Source organism: Lytechinus pictus, chromosome 5 (genome assembly GCF_037042905.1).
Source record: "Lytechinus pictus isolate F3 Inbred chromosome 5, Lp3.0, whole genome shotgun sequence".
Lineage (NCBI taxonomy): Eukaryota > Metazoa > Echinodermata > Echinoidea > Temnopleuroida > Toxopneustidae > Lytechinus > Lytechinus pictus.
Window position 1 is genome coordinate 5507828 of NC_087249.1, and position 20405 is coordinate 5528232.

General features: G+C 37.1%; 1 protein-coding gene across 1 annotated transcript; it reads left to right on the forward strand.

The window, feature by feature from the left end:
• On the forward strand, positions 1–19974 carry LOC129262518 (Golgi phosphoprotein 3-like). The gene is made up of 4 exons (XM_064099689.1): positions 1–352; positions 9344–9590; positions 10003–10316; positions 11897–19974. Exons 1-4 carry the CDS (start codon positions 155–157, stop codon positions 12005–12007), a joined length of 870 nt encoding a protein of 289 aa, XP_063955759.1. The 5' UTR covers positions 1–154; the 3' UTR covers positions 12008–19974.
• The last annotated feature ends 431 nt before the right edge of the window (positions 19975–20405 follow it).

Genomic DNA, 20405 nt, shown 5'->3' on the forward strand with positions numbered 1-20405 from the left:
ACCTTGCGTTGAATTTCGATCAGCAATTTGACGTCACTTCTCGCAGACGAAGCCATTTTGGAAAAGCCGACCCATTTCACACATCATAACAAGCGGAATCTATAACTTTTCTTCAAAGATAGGCAGAACCTGCTGTAATAATTGACATTCTATCATGAGTACCTTGACTCAAAGAGGTAGTACTTTAATTCAAAGACACACAGGTGGAGGATCTAAAGGAGCAGAAGGGGGAAAATCAAGTAATGAAGCGGACGAAGATCCGTTTCGTGAAGAAGAAGATGACTGCGAATCAAAAGAAACGAGATTAACATTGATGGAAGAAGTTTTATTATTGGGTCTGAAAGACAGAGAGGTAAAGTATGGAAAACCCAGGCGCTAATGCAGTTTCGCACCGGCCGATTACCAACATACCTCATCACCAATACTTGTTCCCAAATGTCATGACAAGTCTCTCACTCTCAGTCTCAGTAGGATGGGGGGTCGGGTGTCCGGACACTTTATTTTTGAACTAAGCCTTCTGTTTTGTCTTTGGATTACACTAAAAATATGAATTCAATAGTTGTAATCATCTTCCATTTTGTTCTCTATAATATTTCCTTACATTTTGTACTAAAAATTGATGAAACTTCGCTTGTAAATATTTCCAAATGACTTTCTAAAATGGATCGTCCGGACACACAACCTGTCCGGACACACAACAACTGGGTACCGTATACTATAGGGTGTCTGAAGCCACACTGGGTGATTTCAAGTTTGGTGTTCTGTGTTGGTGTTGAGAGCGTAAAAAGGCCGCTGAACCGAGCTCCAACACCGAGCTGGGTTCAGAGGAATGATACCGATTGCGTTATCGATAGCACATGACGTCACGCCTCTGCGCTGCGCTGCTAAATCATCTCAACTTCACGCGAGAAGTCTCGACGACGAAAATGAAATCGGTGAGAAATGCATTAAATTCTCATCGTACAGAATACCAATGTTTTAATTAATTCAAGAATTCGAAAGAGTGAACATTATTCTTCATCAAAATATATACAGCTCAAAAATGATTTGTGCTCATCTTAACTGTAAAAGCTAATTTTACGGGGATGTCTCATCGCGTTCGCCGCCTGTTCACGAGCTTGAGATTGCCAACACCAACACCAACACCGAACTTGAAATCATGATTTTCCCAATCCCTGGGGGTTGGTGTTGGTGAATGGGGAAATTGCACGTAGATCGTCAACATCAGCCGCAGTGCTGGGTTCAGCAGACGATATTCAACACCAGCATTCAACACGAACTGCCGGAAATACGTCATATTTTCCGAGGTCAATCCCAACACCAGCCTGATTTCAAGTACGGTGTTGTGGCTGGTGTTGGTGTTGTCACAACACCAACACCAGATTTCAACACCGTACTTGAAATCACCCACTGAAAAGTGTCAGCATAAAACAGGCTGATTTAGGGGAAAATATGGCACATTTTTTCGGGAAGTTCAGGCTGCTAACGTCCATGCGCAGTGAGTCGCAATCGACTCAAATCTTTGTATTATGAGATGAAAGTATCCACAAATCCTTTCAAATATATGATAAACTTTTCTCCTGAAATTGCTACAGTTTTTAGTAAGAACATCATGAATTACACACTTCCGGAAAGGCGACACAATGATGGGTATATTTTGAGTCGCCGATTCGAAAAATCCAATACATTTACTACACAGGCATATCGCGCATGCGCACACACACGCACCGATCGTACACAAAAGTGCATTGACTCAGCTGCGTTGTTGAAACCTCTCCGTGGGTTGAGATATACGTTGAGTCGCCACCCCCTCTTATTTTGATAACAATTGTCACCCCCACCTTCAAAATGAAATGATTGTGAACATTTTTTTATACTCTTTATTTTGATACCAAATATTGGTAACTTGAGCGGGCAGTTTTGGAAACATCGATTACTTAGTGTGGGCGTCTCAAATCGTCGCCCGAGAAAAATGGCAGCTTAAATTCTCACCGTACGGATCCAAATTTGCAAGTCTGACTTTGACTGCGCTAAACTCCTTTGTGTTTTGCTGGATCTTTTAACCAAACGTTGCAGCATTTCAATGCCACAAGACACTTTTCAACATTGCAAAAGATTTCTAGAACCATGGTAGTCAGGCAGTGACAGGTGAGTGGCGCAACAGTAAAAAAATTGCACATGGCGACTCACTGCGCATGGACGTTAGAGTAGCAAAAATGTGATCTGAATTAATTATTAACTTGTGTTTGGCATGTATGGAAAGAGAAAATTCAGGGGGTTCTTTTGACAGTAAGGACAAGTTTATATGATCATTTTAAATAAGGATTTAGAATTAGAGATAAATTGCAAACCCTTATTTGTGTGTGTGTTGAGATTGCCATTTCCCCATGCGTTTTCTATGGGAAAACTAAATGTCTGTTTTGCACAATTTTTTTCACTTTGTCGCAATTTTTCATTGTGATCTGGTTTCCAAATCTTTATAAAAATCATACCATCAGAAAGAGCATAAAAAATCCTATTGGACTCTTTATGGACAAGTTTTTGGCATTAATGATAAATTTATAACAGCTCTCGGAAGCTAAAAATTTGGAATTGTGTGTGTCCATATCTTAACTACACAGTCTATGGCAGAGAAATGCTGAAAATTTACCTAATTTCATTCTTCTTTTTTGCAGCCAATAATTGGATTTTTTTCAAAAATGTTACATTTCTGTCAGTCTGAAGGTAATTTCTCTTCAAATTCACAAAGAAAATGTGATATTTTCTTGAAATAAGAAAAATAATTTTTTCTCCAGACACCCTACTCTCAGTCACATTTTGAGGTAAATAATATACCATACCCACCTCTTTTCCAAATATCGCGATCGGGAAGTTAGCAACCAAAAGATTCGCCTGCAGCATGCTGGCAGTTTGTTCGCCACATGTTCGTATGATTTGGTTGCTAACTTCAGTCCACATCATCATTACTGTGCACGGCGAATCCAAGCAATCCGCGAAGTGATGTCTGAGGATTCGAACAACGACATCGAGATCAAAGCTGAAATACAGCCGTTCCCGATCGCGATATTTGGAAAAGAGGTGGGTATATTGACCTCGAAATGTGACAGAGTGAGAGACTTGTCATGACATTTGGGAACAAGTATTGCCTATTGGTGATCAGGTATGCTGGTAATCGGCCGGTGCGAAACTGCATTAGCGCCGAATCCCAACTTGATATTGTAAAAAAAAAGAAAAATATTTTGGCCATATTTTGATGAAGTTCAGGACTTCAGGTTCTCTGCGACGTGCACTTGCATAAGTTGCAAATGCCATTAATGATTTGCCAACTTGCGCTTGCACAGCTCAGAGTTGCAGCAGTGGGGAAAAAGAAGGGGGCCCCTTTCTGATGTGGCCTGTCGACGTCGACTGTCTTTCTCAGTTTCTGAGCACCAGAAAAAAATGTATTTAGATCTAAAAATCTAGGCCCTAAGACATAGTACACATGAATTTCTTTTATATTCCATTAAATTTTCAATTAATAATGAGACTGAGCAAGCTCGAGAATGTGCCAAAAATAGGGACATGTTTCAGAAAACCTTAAAATTACATTCCTTTTTACAATTTAAGCATATCTGAAAATGGAAATTCTGTTTCCCCATAGACTTTGTGTACTTGAAAAAGTGACAATTCCGTTTACTTAGAAAATCAACACTGTAAACGCTGTTAGTGTTATTTTCGCGGGATTAATTTTTTGCGCTTGGCGGCTTCAAAACATATTCGCGGGTTCTTGAATACGCGCTGCACATTCCATAATCACAAAGTCACTTCCTTCTTCCCCATCTGTGAATGGTTTTAATTAACATTTCAGCAACAAAATTGTATTTCTGGATCATAATTTTAGCTCTAAAGCGGCGTAATTCAGCATTGTTTTGATCCAATCATGAGCTTTTGTGACATTTACATGTAGGTTTACTGCAACTTTTCTTTGCGGGGCAGACATCAGGGAAGGTAAAACGGAGGCGCTGCTGGCCTGGTATGGACGGCCGAGCACCGGGTAAGGAGCAGGGGGATTATGGCTATTCAAAGTGCATGGGATCAATCAACAAAACTGGGGCCCGTTTCTCAACACCGTTATAAGTCTAACTTCTTGACTAAATCGGAGATAGTGAGCTACTACTTGTCCGCTAACCGTTTCACAAAGCCCTCTTTGCCAAGATCGGGTACAACAACCTCACTAAATATTTATGACACCTCCGAACCTGTCATAACTTCTTTTTAAATGACGTAGTGGCATCACGTGGGTAGAGTAGACTATGACATGCAAAAGTGCCTCGAAATTTGAAAATTATAATCTTACGTAATCTATCACAGAGGTTGAAATTACATCACAAAACAAGGGGGATAATGCATTTAATGATAATTGTAATACAAAGAAACTATAAAAACTGACGGTAAAACGCCACAAAACCGTTCATTTTGAAAAAGTAAAATGATTTAACAGGGTGCTAAATAAAAATGACGTTTTAGAAGCACTTGCCCAGTCGGGCAAGTAATTTTTTTAATAGTTCAAATATACTTGCCCAAAAATTGATTTCACTTGCCCCAAAAAATCATTGAAAAAAAAGTTTTACCTCTTCAAAAGAAAGTATTGCGGTTTTATAAACCATTTACCTTTTTCTCTCTTTTGACCTGATCTACCTTGTTATGCTATCGACCCTAATTTTGGTAATTCTACTGTGAGAATTTTGCTTGCCCACATTGGGCAAGTAGTTTTGGTCTTCCAAACACTTGCCCGACTCTAACTTTACTTGCCCCGGGCAATCGGGCAAGTGCTTATGTAGCACCCTGAATTTAATCGAAAAAGATTTTACCACGTCAGGCCATCCATAACTGGACTCGTATTTGTCGTTTTCAGACCACTATTAACATTTGGATAAATTCTATCTCTAATTTATGCATAGAATTTGTCAAATCATATGTTTCGGTATCAAAGATTTAAAAGTTCATGTTAAACTAGATTTTGATGATGTTTGGAATCATAAAAGTCTGTGTAATTATCATTTTACAAAGAAAACCGATATGGTTTACTTTCGTAAACTATTAAAATTTGATATCCTGGGGGTACCCATCTCAACGTCCACATGCGATTTTTTAGTCATGAAATGAATTATTCATAATTTCATTTTCCCAGCAATTGTATGCCCGTCTTCTTCTGATAAAGTACAGTCCACCGACTGGTGTATGCTCCAGTCTTCATGGTCTAAGTATGTATGATGCATAATTTACCTGTGCTATTATATTGAAAAGATGTATTTCCCAATTCATCACAATATTTGCAATATTGTCGTAATTTTTCATTTTGAAAATGATTGTATTTTGTGACTAAGGCTACGTCTAGCCTGCTCGTTTTAGCGATAGTATCGATATCAAGGTATTCTAGTTAGGAAGCCTTTTGTGAAACAGGTTTAGTAAGATTGGAACTAACTCCGTGGTTGGTGGATAAAGATATGACTAACTTATCCAGGTGTTGAGAAACGGGCCCCTGGGCGATCGACAAGACGTCTTCTTAAAAACTTAACAAGAAGAATGCAGCTATTTTGACCGTCAGATTTACTAGTATTATTACATTATTATGATTTCCTTTTTTATTTTAGACTTTGAACTCTGTACTTTGATATTTGACATCAAATTCATCAAATTGAGATAATCATGTCATGAGCTGTCTCTTAATTTTGGCGGCCTAGTAATACCTTATTCGCATTTGCTCATATGGCGATTTAAAAACAGCCGTCTTAACTAGCCTTGAGGACTCTGTGATGATATTTTAAAATATTTTAACATATACTTTTAATGATAATAATAATAATAGTACAGTTCTTTAAATACGCATAACACCTACAGGTCTCTATGCGCGAGGAAAGCGAGAAATGTGGTGAGAATTGTAAATTTAAAAATTAGACATCAAATAATTATACATAAGATCAAAGAATATTAAACATGGATTGGACCTACATGTGACTAAGTAAAACATTCTGAAAGAGGTGGGTTTTTAATTGTACTTTGAATTTCTCAAGCTGGGTAATATTTCTTAATGTCAGTGGTAGAGAATTCCATTGTGCTGGTGCAGCTTGTTGGAAAGCCCGATCCTCATATGATTTGGTCTTGACAGTAATTTCAGATAGAAGATTTTGTGAGCCAGAACGGAGATTACGCTTGGGTTTATGCATTTGGACAAGTTCTTGAAGATAAGCAGGGGAAATACCATGAAAATACATTTGAATGTTAATATGAGAAGTTTATATTTGATCCTTGATCGAATGGGTAGCTAATGAAGGTCAGATAAGATAGGGGTGATGTGTTCAAACTTTCCTTTTCGAGTTATAAGTCTTGCAGCAGAATTTTGGATATGTTGTAATTTTATAAGTGATTCCTGTATTCCGAATAGTAAACTATTATTATTATCTAAGTGACTTAAGATGAAGGCATGTACTAACTTTTCTGTTGTTTTCCTATCAAGATATTTTCTAATTTTCCCAATTTTGTGTAACCCAATTGCAGCAGCCCTACAAATATTGTTAACATGGGACTTCATTCCTAATTCATTCTCGACAATTACCCCTAGATCCTGTGTCTTGGAGACTGGCTGAATGATAGAACCAGCAACATTCAGAGTTGAAACATTATCTGAGTTTCTGTGACGAGATGTTATGTGCAAGATCTCAGTTTCCTCAGAATTCAACTTCAAACTATTCCCAATTGACCATTTCATAATTCCATCTAAATACGATTCTATCCTAGGGATAATTGAACTACGGTCCTTATCTGAGAACATCATATATAACTGGGTGTCATCTGCATATACAATTCTATTCATACCTTGCTTCTCAATTATTGATTCTAGAGAAGCAGTATACATTATATAACACAGCGGTCCCATTACGGAACCCTGAGGTACACCATCTGACAACGAAACTGGTGCAGATGACACACAATCAATTCCTACACTCTGAGAACAATTTCTAATATATGAGTTGAACCAGTTCAATGCTAGACCTGAAAAACCATATCTGGTGGACAGACAAGATAGCAAAACATCATGATTAATACAGTCAAAAGCAGAAGAGTAATCAAGCAACACAAGAAGTGCTTCCTTGCCCTTATCAGCCGTTAGTAGGAGGTCATTGTAGATACGAAGCATAGCCGTTTCAACACTATGGTCCTTTCTATAAGCTGATTGCGTTTTGCCATACAGATCATTGGATGAGAGATAAGCATGAACCTGCTTAGCACATGCCCGCTCAATTGTCAAGTACCAATGAACTTCAGTTTAGCTATCGGCCTGTAGTTTTTCAGCACCTCAGGTGCATCATAGAGCCTTGACACGCTGCGCATACATGACTAAGCGAGACATGTACATGTGTAAACATGGATGGATTTCCCTAGGAAATCCAACTTTATAGAACTAGAAATCACTTAAATTTGTTGGATTTTATTCATCTATAAACCTATATATGCCTAATGCGTATGAAGGTCTCTTAGTATAAATATGAAAAATGAGAGGTTTCTTATCAGACCGATCTCATGAATCCATTCATAAACACCACAAATACAATAGGCTTGACCCTCGAACCGCTTCGTTATGACGTAGCTGCGATGAGTTATGTTACAAAATGCCATTTTGAAGAACAATTAATAGATTTATTTAAATAATCATTTTAACAAATAATAAAGTTTGAACTTTTATTATAAATGATAATTATTATAATATTATTTATAAGTAAAATTTTTATTTCATTATTTGTTAAATGGTGGAGAGCTGCACGCATGTGCACGGCTTCAAAACTCCCTTAGCTAGCAGCTCCATGCATTGCTAGCGCCCACATGTACCGCAATCTCGTTCCATAGACCCTGTCTTTCACACTGCCCAGTATGTATTTAGTTTTTACCCATGTGGTCGGTTCCTTAGACCCCCATTTCAGGGATTCGTGAGGCACACCCCCATCGAAATATAATTTTAACCCCCCCCCCCTCGGGACCAAGTCTGCATACCTTGCCAGGCGGCGTTTGTATTCAGAGAGTAAAATTTATTTGCTAATGTAGTCTGAGGTTACTCTCTTGGACGGGTTTTTAGGGGGAAAAATGATTATCAAATCATATTATTGTTGTGCAGAAAAGAGAAAAGAGTGGATGAAAAGTATGGTAATTGGTATTGAAAACAGGAATTATTAACTTACCAGGTTGCTAAATATCAGACGCATCAACCTCAAGCTGTGCACTGTTCAATTTCAGCAGTTGAAGGTCTTGATTAGACCGAAAAATCAGTATTTCGATCAGGGTATGCTCCGCTGAGATTTTGTCTTGCTTTGCGGTATCCCCTCCGTCAATAGACTGAGGCGAAGTCTCCTTTAGGACTTAGTAGTGCTGGTGCTTCGCACAACGCTCTGCACCCTCCTCCATTACTGCTTAATTCCCCCTTTTGGTGGGGAGGGGGGATACAGAGCGCAATAATGTAAAGTTGTTAATGAAGAATGTAATCAGCTTATCTTCGTGAAATATGTGATTTAATATCATAAATTTTGATTCCAAAGAGCCTGTGTCGGGTTCCAACGATCAATCGTTCTTTTGCAGCTTGAGCATACATGTATGAATGTGCCAGCCAATCACGTTCGTGTTACCATTTTCAATTTATCAATCAGAATTGATTATTGAAATGTGATTGTTTAAAAAATGACATTCCCAAAAGCTATTTACATTTGTTTTTCTGTGATATGAACCAAAAATGAGATGCTAATTCTTTCTATAAATGTAATTTCCGAATTTCATATTTATGTGCATAGTATCTACTTGATTGATAATTGTTTTGTCTGTACGATCGCTAATTATATTCAACAAACATAAATGTTCACCTTGCGACCATCCACTTATTTTTCAGACAGTGCAAGTTCAAATGCCAAATCCATTTCTGTCCAAAAGTGTCCTCTCCGAAAAATTAGGCATTTGACAGAACATGTAACTGAAAAAAGTTTGAACCACTATAAAGAAAAATAAATTGGTGACCTTATGCCTCCAGATTGTAAAGAAATACCATTTCACTTGTTTTCAACAGACAACAATAAAAAAAAATTGAGAAAAAGCAAAACAACTTTTTTTTTTAATGATTTCCATTGAGACAGTTGGGTTACCCTGATTGTAAAGCAGCCCTTAGAGATCATTAAAAAATGATATTTCATTCTTTTGATATTGCTTGGCTCATTTATGATTTGGTGGTGTTCTGCCTTGGCAGGAAAAGAATCAGCCAGCTAAGCTAATCATTAATGCGTGTGCATGACTGGGTGGTTTATTTTCTTTCTCTCTTCATATCCAGGGCTACACATCATTCTGGAATGACTGTATATCATCAGGGCTAAGAGGTTGTATGCTAATAGAACTTGCATTGCGAGGAAGGATAGAACTAGAAAAGACCGGAATGAGGAGGCGGAGCTTACTCAATAGGAAAGTTATACTACTCAACGATGCCCAAACTGGTGATGTCCTCCTAGATGAGGCTCTCAAACTAATAAAAGAAACAGATCCTCCAGAGACAGTTCCAACCTGGATAGAACTGCTAAGTGGTGAGTTACTATGTAACCCCTCTCAGAGTTAATTTACCATTTGTACATGTACATGTACGCTTCATCCACAATAGATTTCATAATTGATGCACTGTAAGTACGAGGTACAGTTAAATTTTTTTTTATCATTGCATTCCTACGAATCTGCCTCTAATGATTTCTCAAGTTTACTGCTCTTAGAATTTACGAGTGGGACGCTTTGAGATACTGACAACAGTTTATAAATACAGAATAGAAAAGTGTAAGTGTATCTACATGTATGCTCATGTATCATTGCCTATTTATGAAACTTCTGAGAAAATTATTTTTTAGGAAATTTGTTACTATTTTGCTCCATTGTAAAAATGTACTCATGAATATGAGTTATTCAAACATTTTTGTATAAAATTTAATTTTTCTTTCTTCCTGCAAGGTGAAACATGGAATCCAATGAAACTACGCTACCAGCTCCGGAACGTTCGAGAACGACTTGCAAAGAATCTAGTAGACAAAGGTGTACTGACCACAGAGAAACAAAACTTTGTTCTCTTTGACATGACCACACATCCTGTAACAGACAGCGCAATCAAGCAACGCATCATTAAGAAGGTCCAAGAGTCTGTGCTGAACCGGTGGCCTAACGACCCTGCTAGGTTTGAACGGCGAATGCTTTCCTTACTATACCTTGCTCATTCTTCAGATGTCCTGGAAAATGCTTTCGCTCCATTATCAGATGAGGAATATGAGGTACGAAAGTCAATTTTTTTTTATTTTATTGGATGGATCAGAATGGGATTTCAGATATATTGGACCTATGAGTGCAATGTTTGTATTGCTTGAAATAAAGCCTCCCAAAATGAATATTATCTCGCCTTCCTCTACCCCCCTTAATATAATTTATCTAGCATATTGCTTCACTTCTAGTTAGTAAGGCCCCATCTCATGAACTCGGTTTGATCTTAAGAAACGCACCTCTTTATGATGTCGTTTATAATTTATTTTCAGTTTTATTTAATCAGGGTGGCCTCATCAGTTAACAAACTGCTGTCCTTGAGGGCCCTGAGATAAAAATCAATATGTACAATATTTACAAACAATGAATACATAAATCAAAATGGCATACACTAAAACAACAGATATATAAGAAACATTAAAATACAATCCAATGAAAGATCAAAATTGAATTTCAAGAAAAGGTAACTTCGATGTTAAGATAAAGGGAAAGAGAAAGTGGAATTTGAAACTGCTGAATACGAGTTAACGGGAAAAGGATGGATGACTGGTAACAGAGTAATGTTCAATTGATTGGTAATAATTTGAGTACAGATTAGATTATTACAATTGTGAATTGCATTTCATTTTTTGTGTGCGTGTTGTCTGTCTCGCGCAGACACATTAGTACATGTATGTGCAATATGATACCTTACTAAACATCAGCCTATAGTGGTATTTGTCTGATTTCTGTGCTCTGCGCGATAAGCTCTCGTGCTGCACAGGTAAAGGCCACCGCACACCTTACGACCCGACTGGTCGGCGACTGGCTTGCGACTGAGAGAGGGGAGGTGAATCGCAAGGCAGTCATAAGCCTCGACACCGCACACCTTGCGATCCGATCTGCGACTCACGCATGCGCTTTTTGCTTTTTGGCATTGCAACTGAGAAAGTGCGCTTACCGTACTGCGTATGCGCGTTGTTTATCATAATACGCATCGTGCAACTCTGCTGTGTGATTGGCTGGAAGTTGGATTGAGCTTGCGATCCAGTCATGATTCGACATGTCAAATCCTTACGATTTTCCTTGCGACTTGTCTCTGACCGGTCTGCGACGCTCAAGCTGACAGGAGCTGTGACGTCACATCTCCCCTCACTCAGTCGCAAGCCAGTCGGCGACCAGTCGGGTCGTAAGGCGTGCGGTGGCCTTAAAACATATTGACCAAAACATGGGTTTTCAATTCATTGTTAAAAAGACCTATATTGATAATATTGTACATGTTTTGATGTTCAATTTATCTTTAGAGAGTGTGTTGGGGGTGGGGTCATGATTGAAAATTATTTTTCAGCAAATCACTAGGCTTGTCATATGTCGGTCATGTATATCGTTAGATGTAATTTTACTAACGATTTTCATTAAACTTCTCCTGAATGAACTTTCATGCAATGGTCAAATTCCAGTGTGCAATTCCACATTAGTCAATTAGTATGGACCCTTTATCACCAAAACACCATTCTATGCTAAAGCAAAGAGTCCCTTGCAAGCCCAAGTTAGCTCAGTTTGCCCCATTTCCACTCACATTTCTGTACTCTTTTATTTGCTAATCATGTTGTAGGTGGCCACGGGGAGAGTGAGGACCTTACTGGAAACTGACCCGGAAGCACAGTGTCAGAAGCCGAATAGTAATGACCTAATGTGGGCCGTCATAGCGGCTTTCATTAAGTGATTCCTCTTCTGAGGTGCCTTCACCATGAACTACTTGTATTAGCTGAAGTGAAAGACCTACTTCCCGTAACACAATTCAAACTGAAAGTCTATATTCATTGTCTCAGCCTTCCTTGATAGAAGCCCTCTATGAGCTGGAAGCAATGGATCCCTTTGTCATTGACATACACCTCTCGCGAAGCAGACATGGACACAGACATGGACATCATCATGTTTTGGGGCGAAAAGGCAAAGCTGAAGTGACAAAGCTTCTACTGCCTGTAACACCATCAAACAAACATGGCTACCTTCAAACTGAAAGTCTCTCAACCTTTATTGATCAATGCCCTTTAAGAGCTTTTGGGGATGGATCTCTTTGCCATTCACACATAAGTAGACAGGGGCACCTCCATATGATTATGCTGCTTTGGGGGAAAAATTTTGTATCCTGATACTGTAATCTTATCTTTATTTATACTTTTTTTTTAGTGAATGCATGCATTCCAGGAAAATCTCAGCTCTGCATTTACTCCTCATCCATTGGAGAGCTGTGTATTAGTGATGTCCAAACAACTTCCATTCTTTGGTCAGGTGTCCTCTTGGGAGCAAAGTTTTGTCTGCAAAATGTTCACATAGGATTCCTGTTGAGATTAAATGTTGCATGGGAATCAAATCAAAATTATAGAATCAAATTCTAAACCTTACTATTAGAGAGAGTGGGGGGGGGGGCAAACCTTGGCGCATTTTGAAAAATGAAATAATGAACATTTTCTGACTGAAAAAATAACCCTTTCTTGGAATTTCAGCAGGGTAAGTCGGCTAGTCGCGCATTGTTCTTCAAAGGATCCTGAAAATGGTATGCATGCATCCAAATTGATGCACTTGTACCAATTTATGATTTTTTTAGAAATGAATAATGATACCTTGTAAATTAAAAATAAACCTGAGAAGCTCTAATTCTGGCATCGTATAAATCACCAGTAAAATGTAAATCAATAAAAGAAGAAGATAAAACCATTGAATATGAGACTTGAATGACCCCAAAGTCAGAAATCTGTTCTGTGCATGACCTATTCTGTGTCAGTTTGTGTTTAATAAGTACAATGCACACCCAACGAGGCATGGTAGTGCTCAAGCTTTTTTTATTCGCAATATGTTTTTGCTTTTTGTAGAAGTTTTGAGTTCTACAAAAATATATATTTTATTTTGCCTTATGTTGTGGATACTCTTCGAACGAGCAAAAATGATTTTGTGATGTATACAGTATAGTCATGAAATGTGTGACAGTTAACCCTTTGGACACTGAATGATTTCGTATAACACATGTTTTCCATAGACTCCAGTCCACATTCATGCAGGCGTAGTCTCCATTGGGTTAACGTGGAAAGGAATTTATCAGTTAGTGTGAAGAAGACCAGATTTCTGTACATACAATATTTTATTCCAATTCTTCTGAAAACAATATAGTATGTATTTGATGAAGGATTGGAGATGAATGTTAGAATATTGCTTTCTTGTGTTGTACAACATAATAGTAACATAGTTTTAACAATTATATGATTTTTTTCATTTTGTATGAATTCATTTTCCGTGGAATAGATAAAAGGGGAGTTAAGAGCTGTGTATTTGTATTTCTCACTTGTTTGTTTGACATTTATGTGATATATTTTGAATATATATGTTTTAGGTCAGATTTATTTTTACAATTGCATCATGTAGAGTGCTTAGAATAATCCCTCAGCATTATTTTTGCTCTTTTTATTTTGGTTATTTTTCAAGCTTCTTTATTGTTCATTTTCTGTTGGAATCAGTTTCTTTTGTAATTAATGTCTTAAAAGAAAAATGTTCCTCCTAAGAATAAGATTGTGCTCTCTGGGATAATAAAAGAAATGCCAGTATGGCTATTAAGGGTTGACTCCTCCTCTAGGTGTGCATAAATATTGTTTCCAATGTATAAGATGTGCACATTGATATGTCGTCCCCCGAAATATCTGCAAATGAAGAAACCGTATCTTGATGCCACGTGTCGTAATGTTTCAGTCTCCATGCAACCCACGTGACTTTTTAATAGACACATCATACATGAGTAGTGGGTTCATAGATATTCAATGAGCATGTAGGCAGAAGCAATTGATATCAACCTACTGGTATGTACATGTACATGCAGGTAGTGCTTTGAGTATTGTAAATTAGTTGTCAAAAAGTTGAGTTGACAAATGCTTTGGGAGTCATTTCCATCAAGGGTTACATGTAGGATATGGTTCAGAATTTGGGATGGTTTTGGGGATTAGATATGATTTCAGTGGTCAGTACAAGATATAAGGCAGGATATAGGCATTAGTCAAGTTTATCAGTCGAGTGTCTTCCATTACTTATTACTCCCATCAAGTTCTTGTAAAGTGCTATGTTCCTGGATCTGGATTCAATCTATGCCGGTTTTACAAATGCAACATGTAAATGTGATTGAAATCTCTCCCATATACTTCTACATTCACACCAATGGTATGCCATTGGAAATAATGTAATAACTTTGGTCGGTTTCGCTGGTGTCACTGTGTCATTTTTATTTCGCATCAAAGCAACATGTATTCCTTGGAGCTTTGGTTGCTCAATCACTAACAGTCCAATCCCCCCCATGGCCGTACGCAGACATTTTTTGTTGAAAGCGAGGGAGCAAACCGAGCTTGTCATTGTGGTGTTTTTGCATTTTGTCAAGTGAAATGAAGGATTTGGTGCATACTTATGGTGAATTTTGTGATTCAATTCAATTCAGTTCAATTTTCAGTAAAAAAAATGTAAGTTTTCAAAATTTCTGGGGGGGATGCAACTGCTCTCCTGCCCCACCCCTGCTGCGTATGGCCATCCCCCCACGGCAATATGCCCTATTTTGTTTTGCTGCCAAACAACTTGTTTGAGATACTCCCTACTTTAACAAAAGGAAACAAAACAAGTGCAATTTCCTGTGAAAGAGCAAAATATCTCTTGTCATTTGCAGAGATACCAATGCATTAGCATGACCAGCCCTATTTCATTGCAGGATAAGGGTTTTTCTATGAAATTTGGCATGGAAGAAGAAATTTATTTGTAAAATACGAACAAATCAAAACTCAATTATTTATCACTTATTTCCTTTTGTCAAAGAAGTCTGTAATATTGTTTACTCTTGTTTTTTTGTTGCGTGAATGCTACAAGTCTTGGTTGTGTTTTTTTTTCCTTCTCAAATATATGTTGGACCAACAGAAATACTTTGTGACTGCTTACACTGCTTTTGTTACTATTGGGCAATTCCATAAAATATGTACGTCCTACCCCCTATATGTGGGACGTTCATTAAATTCTCTGTCTCTGATTTCTTGTTCTTTTGACAGTCTGTAATGCTCTCAAATGACCATGACTTGGTCAGTTTATGAGTACAAAGAGGTTGATTATTTAATGGAATTGCCACATTGTAACATGCTGTAAATTGGTTGTAAGGACCTTCAGTTGGTATACATGTACTTAACCTCAGAGACCCTGTAGTTTTGTACTTTTTGGCGATGGTGATGAAAGAAATCTTATTATTGACATTGATATATTGCAATTGATGATCACTATTGTGAGCAATTCCGAATGGAACTAAAATTGTAATTGGAATGAATATGGAAAATTAACATTGTAATTGGAAATTGAATATTATATTTTGTAATACATTGCCCCCCCCCCCCCATCAAGATACATCAGGGCCCCATTTCAAAAAGACTTAAAAAGCACAATTTCCATGACAAGATTAATGTCAGCAAATCAAATTGATTTTTTTTCAGTTGCTTTAAACTGTTATTGAAAATTTGTTACCCTAACAGGTTTTATTAAATAGGGCCCCAGGATAACAAGTGATCACATTTGCCCCCCCATCCCTTGCTACCGAACAAAAAGTTATAATTGTTGCTACTTATAGGTGGTACGTATTGTAGGCTTCTACTTCAATGTAGAATCCATCAATGCGTCCTGCTCCCGGTCTTACAAAGAGTTATGATCCACTGGCGGATCCAGGGGGGGGGGGGGGACACATCTAGCCTGTGCCCTCCATTTAGAGCCATAATAAAAGATTTTGATGTAAAAATGCAGACCCCACAAGTTTTCCGTCTCATATGACCTGTGTTCGAGATTGTTCCGTAGGCTACTTTGTAGTTTTTGAGGCAAAGTTCTTAATAATTGCTTGAGCCCTTTTCTATCTGAGGAAACGAGTGGTTGGTAATGGGATTCATGGAAATGTGACTCTCTAATTTTCTTCTGTAATATTAAATGTTAAAAAAATTGGTATATACTTATGGCACATTGAAGTATGAAATATGTATGAACATTCAAATTCTAAATTGTCTGTTCCGATCATGTCTAGTTTGAAACTTCAACAAGGCTGTCAATTTGATGGTAACTTGATTTTTGTTCAATTTGCCTGAAAAAGATATATAGAGTTATACAAATTATGAAACTGAATGGTCTGATCTTGATATGCATGTCCCTATGACAAAATGTGAAGGGCCTGCAAGCAATATAAACTCCTCAAAAAAAGTTTGGAAATCTGACTTTGATCGATAATCCCTCCTTGGTTTTAGTAAATATCAATGTGTGATTAATATCAATGAATAGATCATTTAATTTTCTTTAAAATGATACCCTACATGATATGATTATGGTTCACATGGAGGCGCAGTGCCTTGAAATGTGGGGCAAGGTCAAAATTCAAAAGTTGCAAAATGACACAATATTGAAAGTCACTGTTCTTTTTTCCGCAGTGATGAGTGAGTTTCTCAGCGGTTTCTTTTGACTTTGATCGATAATCCCTCCTCAGCTTTAGTAAATATCAATATGTAATTAATGTCAATGAATAGATCATTTAATTTTCTTTAAAATGATACCCTTCATGATATGATTATGGTTCACATGGAGGTGCAGTGCCTTGAAATGTGGGGCAAGGTCAAAATTCAAAAGTTGCAAAATGAAAGTCACTGTTCCTTTTTTTCCGTGGTGATGAGTGAGTTTCTCAGCGGTTTCCTTTAATTGTTTTCATGCACCAATCAAACACACATCTGCACAAGCAAACACATAAGAAACAAACAAACATGCATGGGTATTTCAAACCACAACTCAAACCATGTTTTCTCACAGAACCATCACTACATAAACCACAACAAAACATGAATAAAGAAGGAGGGGCTTGATTTGAATGGATTTTCATCTCTATTGACACAGACAAAAGAATCATGTTCTGTATTGACCCTTCATGACTATTTCTGCTCGTTTTGCAGCTTTTCAATTCAGACCTTATCCAACACTTTTGAATCCTGCTCTTTTCGTGATGGCATGATCATAACAAGCATGGTATCATTTTAAAGAGAATTAAATGATCTTTTGAATGGTATCAAATATGCAATGTGTAAAATTAGGAGTTGGGAGAAATTAATGGCCGAACTCAGATTTCCAAACTTGTTTTTGCTTGTTTTGCAGCTTTTCAATTCAGACCTCATCCAACACTTTTGAATCTTGCTCTTTTCGTGATGGCATGATCATAACGATCATAGTATCATTTTAAGAGAATTAAATTATCTTTTAAATGATGTCAAATATGCATTGTGTAAAATTGGAAGTTGGGAGAAATTAATGGCCAAACTCAGATTTCCAAACTTTTTTTGAGGGGTTTAGATACAGTTGTGCTCGGAATTTAGTGAACCCCACCAGAAAATGAACATATTAAAAGTGTTCAAGTTCTGCCATGTTTTAGATATTTAATTGTGAAGTCAGGTGATAAACTATTGCATTCAATAGAGTTTGTTTCTCTAATCTCGCCAAACATTGTATTGTCTACATTCAACTCTCAGCATGAAGGAGTGCATTTTGTGGTGGGGTTCACGAGCTTTTGAGCACAACTGTATATCGCAACAATAAGTTTAGGCTACTTGAATATTGATGAATGAAATCTTGATTTGTATATGACTGTATAGAAGAAGGAAGTATATATATAGATACTTATCCTAGGTTTGCTTTTATTTTAAGATTTACTTTTATTTTTAAACAAACTCTGGAAGAAATATTTCTGTACATAGGTCCCTATTTATTTTGTTTTTAGATTATGGTTTTGTCATCCATCATTTATCTGTGCCTAATTCAGTGATGAATAATGTTCAATTTTGATGCCTCCTACGTTTTAAAGCAGTAATGGCCTGTGTATTTATTTGTACATCTGTTGACAAAGCATTTTTCTACCTTAAATGTAAACAAACTTCAAGTAGCTTGTTCGTGTGATGGAGGAAAGATTTAATTTTTCCATTAGAGCAGCTTTTAAATTCTGTTATTACATAAAATCATATCCAGTAATTGAATTATGATTTTGACATCAAGAGCTGAATTGTCGAAAATGTATTTGTTATAGAAACGTTGGTATTTCTACATCTCCCTTTGGTCGATAAAGAAATGATAATCTTGTTACGACAAGAATGGATGGTCTTTATTGAAATGTGGAGGTGAGAAGTAGTTATTTTGAGGGGCATTGTTCAGATGTATTATGGTTTTAACTTTTTTTTTCTTTTTTTAACTGGCCATCCTTTTTTTCTGTAAAATGTAAACTGTAAAATGTTAGGCCATGGAATATTTTGAGATAATACAAATTTCTGTCTACATTGTACATCCTATAAATAACTCTACATGTTTTGACCTGCTAATTGCTGGATTGCTATTGTTACTGTCACTTTCTACTCGCACATCAGGGGCCTGTCTTACAAAGAGTTGCGATTGATCCGATCAATTGCAACTATGGAAAGCCAGCAAAGTCAACATATAAAATGCATGTTTGTTTAAAAAAAATTCTAGATATGAATTTATATCCATAAATTCATTGATTTATTGACAATTTGGTGTGAACCTCCTTTGTTTACAAAGGACATTTTGCAAATTTCCTGTAGAAAAAATTATGACACTGATGGATTTCCATAGAGTTACGATTGATTGGATCAATTGTAACTCTTTGTAAGACGGGGCCAAGGGGTATACATATTCCAACAAAATGGCGGTCTTCTAGTTGAATTCATAGCAAGTTTATAATCCTGCATTCTAATCACACCCGGGTCCCAGTAACACAAAACGTAGTAATTGGTTTGTACAGTGGATTGCACGTAATGATCAATGTAATAAGCTTAAAAACCAACACTACGATCAGGGTTTGTGTAACAGGGCCCATTGGAGCATCTGTTAGAAGCTACTGAAATCCTTGTATCTAATTGGCTGAGACTAATTGTGTCCGCAAAAAGCACAGACGACATGTTCCATGAATCACTTCCCAGATAGAGTTTGAACATGACCAGGGCCCCGTCTTACAAAGAGTTACGATTGATCCAATTAATCGCAACTATGGATGGCCAGCAACGTCAACATGTATTATTACTGTTCAAAATATTTTCAAACTATGATGTATATTCATGCATTCATTGTTACTTGAAAAATCACTGTGCTTTTCTTTGTTTACAAAGGACATTGTGCAAATTTTCTATAGAAAAAATTATGACACTGATGGATTTCCATAGAGCTACGATTGATTGGATCAATCGTAACTCTTTGTAAGATGGGGCCCAGGGTCCCATAACCAAGCGTAGTGAGTGAACATGGTACTGATTTCTATGATTGATTGAATCAATTATTGTGTATGATCAATCGTAAAAATTAGCCTCACAATCAACCACTAAGCTTTATGCTACCGGGTCTAGCTAATATTGCTCAAACCCTCATGCATCCCACAATGAGGGTTTGTTTGCACACTCAGTTCATGTGTGTATACTTCTGATCTAACTTAAATGCCAATGTATGTGAACTATAGATTGGTTCACAATCTGTGTAATGTCTGTATTTACATGTCATAAACTCCATTGTGATAGTCCACGTGAGATGAAATGGGTGATTGTAAAAATCTACTAACGGATGTTTTCAATAAAATATTTTAATCTGAAGTATATCAACTGCAAATCGACTTGTTTCGTCTGCTTTTTACGTTACAATTCACTAGTCTTTATCGAATGCATGTGGGTAAATTTCCCTCTTTGTTATGCGCAGATATGAATTGGTGAAAGTCAGATGAAAATATTGGTCACATAAATCAGAGGAATAATTGAACCCCTCGGCGAATATCTAGGTATTACAAAGCTTGATAATGGAGAGCTAGTCTAAAGATGTGCAGGTAAACTTGCATAAGTTAACCTTTAATTAGTGAAATATTGACCCAAGTCAACGCAATATTTTTAGACCAGGGGGCTGTTTCACAAAGAGTTTACTATTGTGTAGAGTCGCACTTAAATTCCCAGTTGCACACAGAATAAAAGACATCACCACATTGGTAAAATCATATCAAGAGTACACCCACTACTGCATATTTAATCGATGAGAATGCATGTTGTAAA

Coding starts and splice junctions, on each gene's coding strand:
- LOC129262518 (XM_064099689.1), top strand. CDS start 155: ATGAGTACCTTGACTCAAAGAGGTAGTACTTTAATTCAAAGACACACA. Junction 353..9,343: donor TGGGTCTGAAAGACAGAGAG/GTAAAGTATGGA, acceptor CTTCATATCCAG/GGCTACACATCATTCTGGAA. Junction 10,317..11,896: donor TATCAGATGAGGAATATGAG/GTACGAAAGTCA, acceptor ATCATGTTGTAG/GTGGCCACGGGGAGAGTGAG.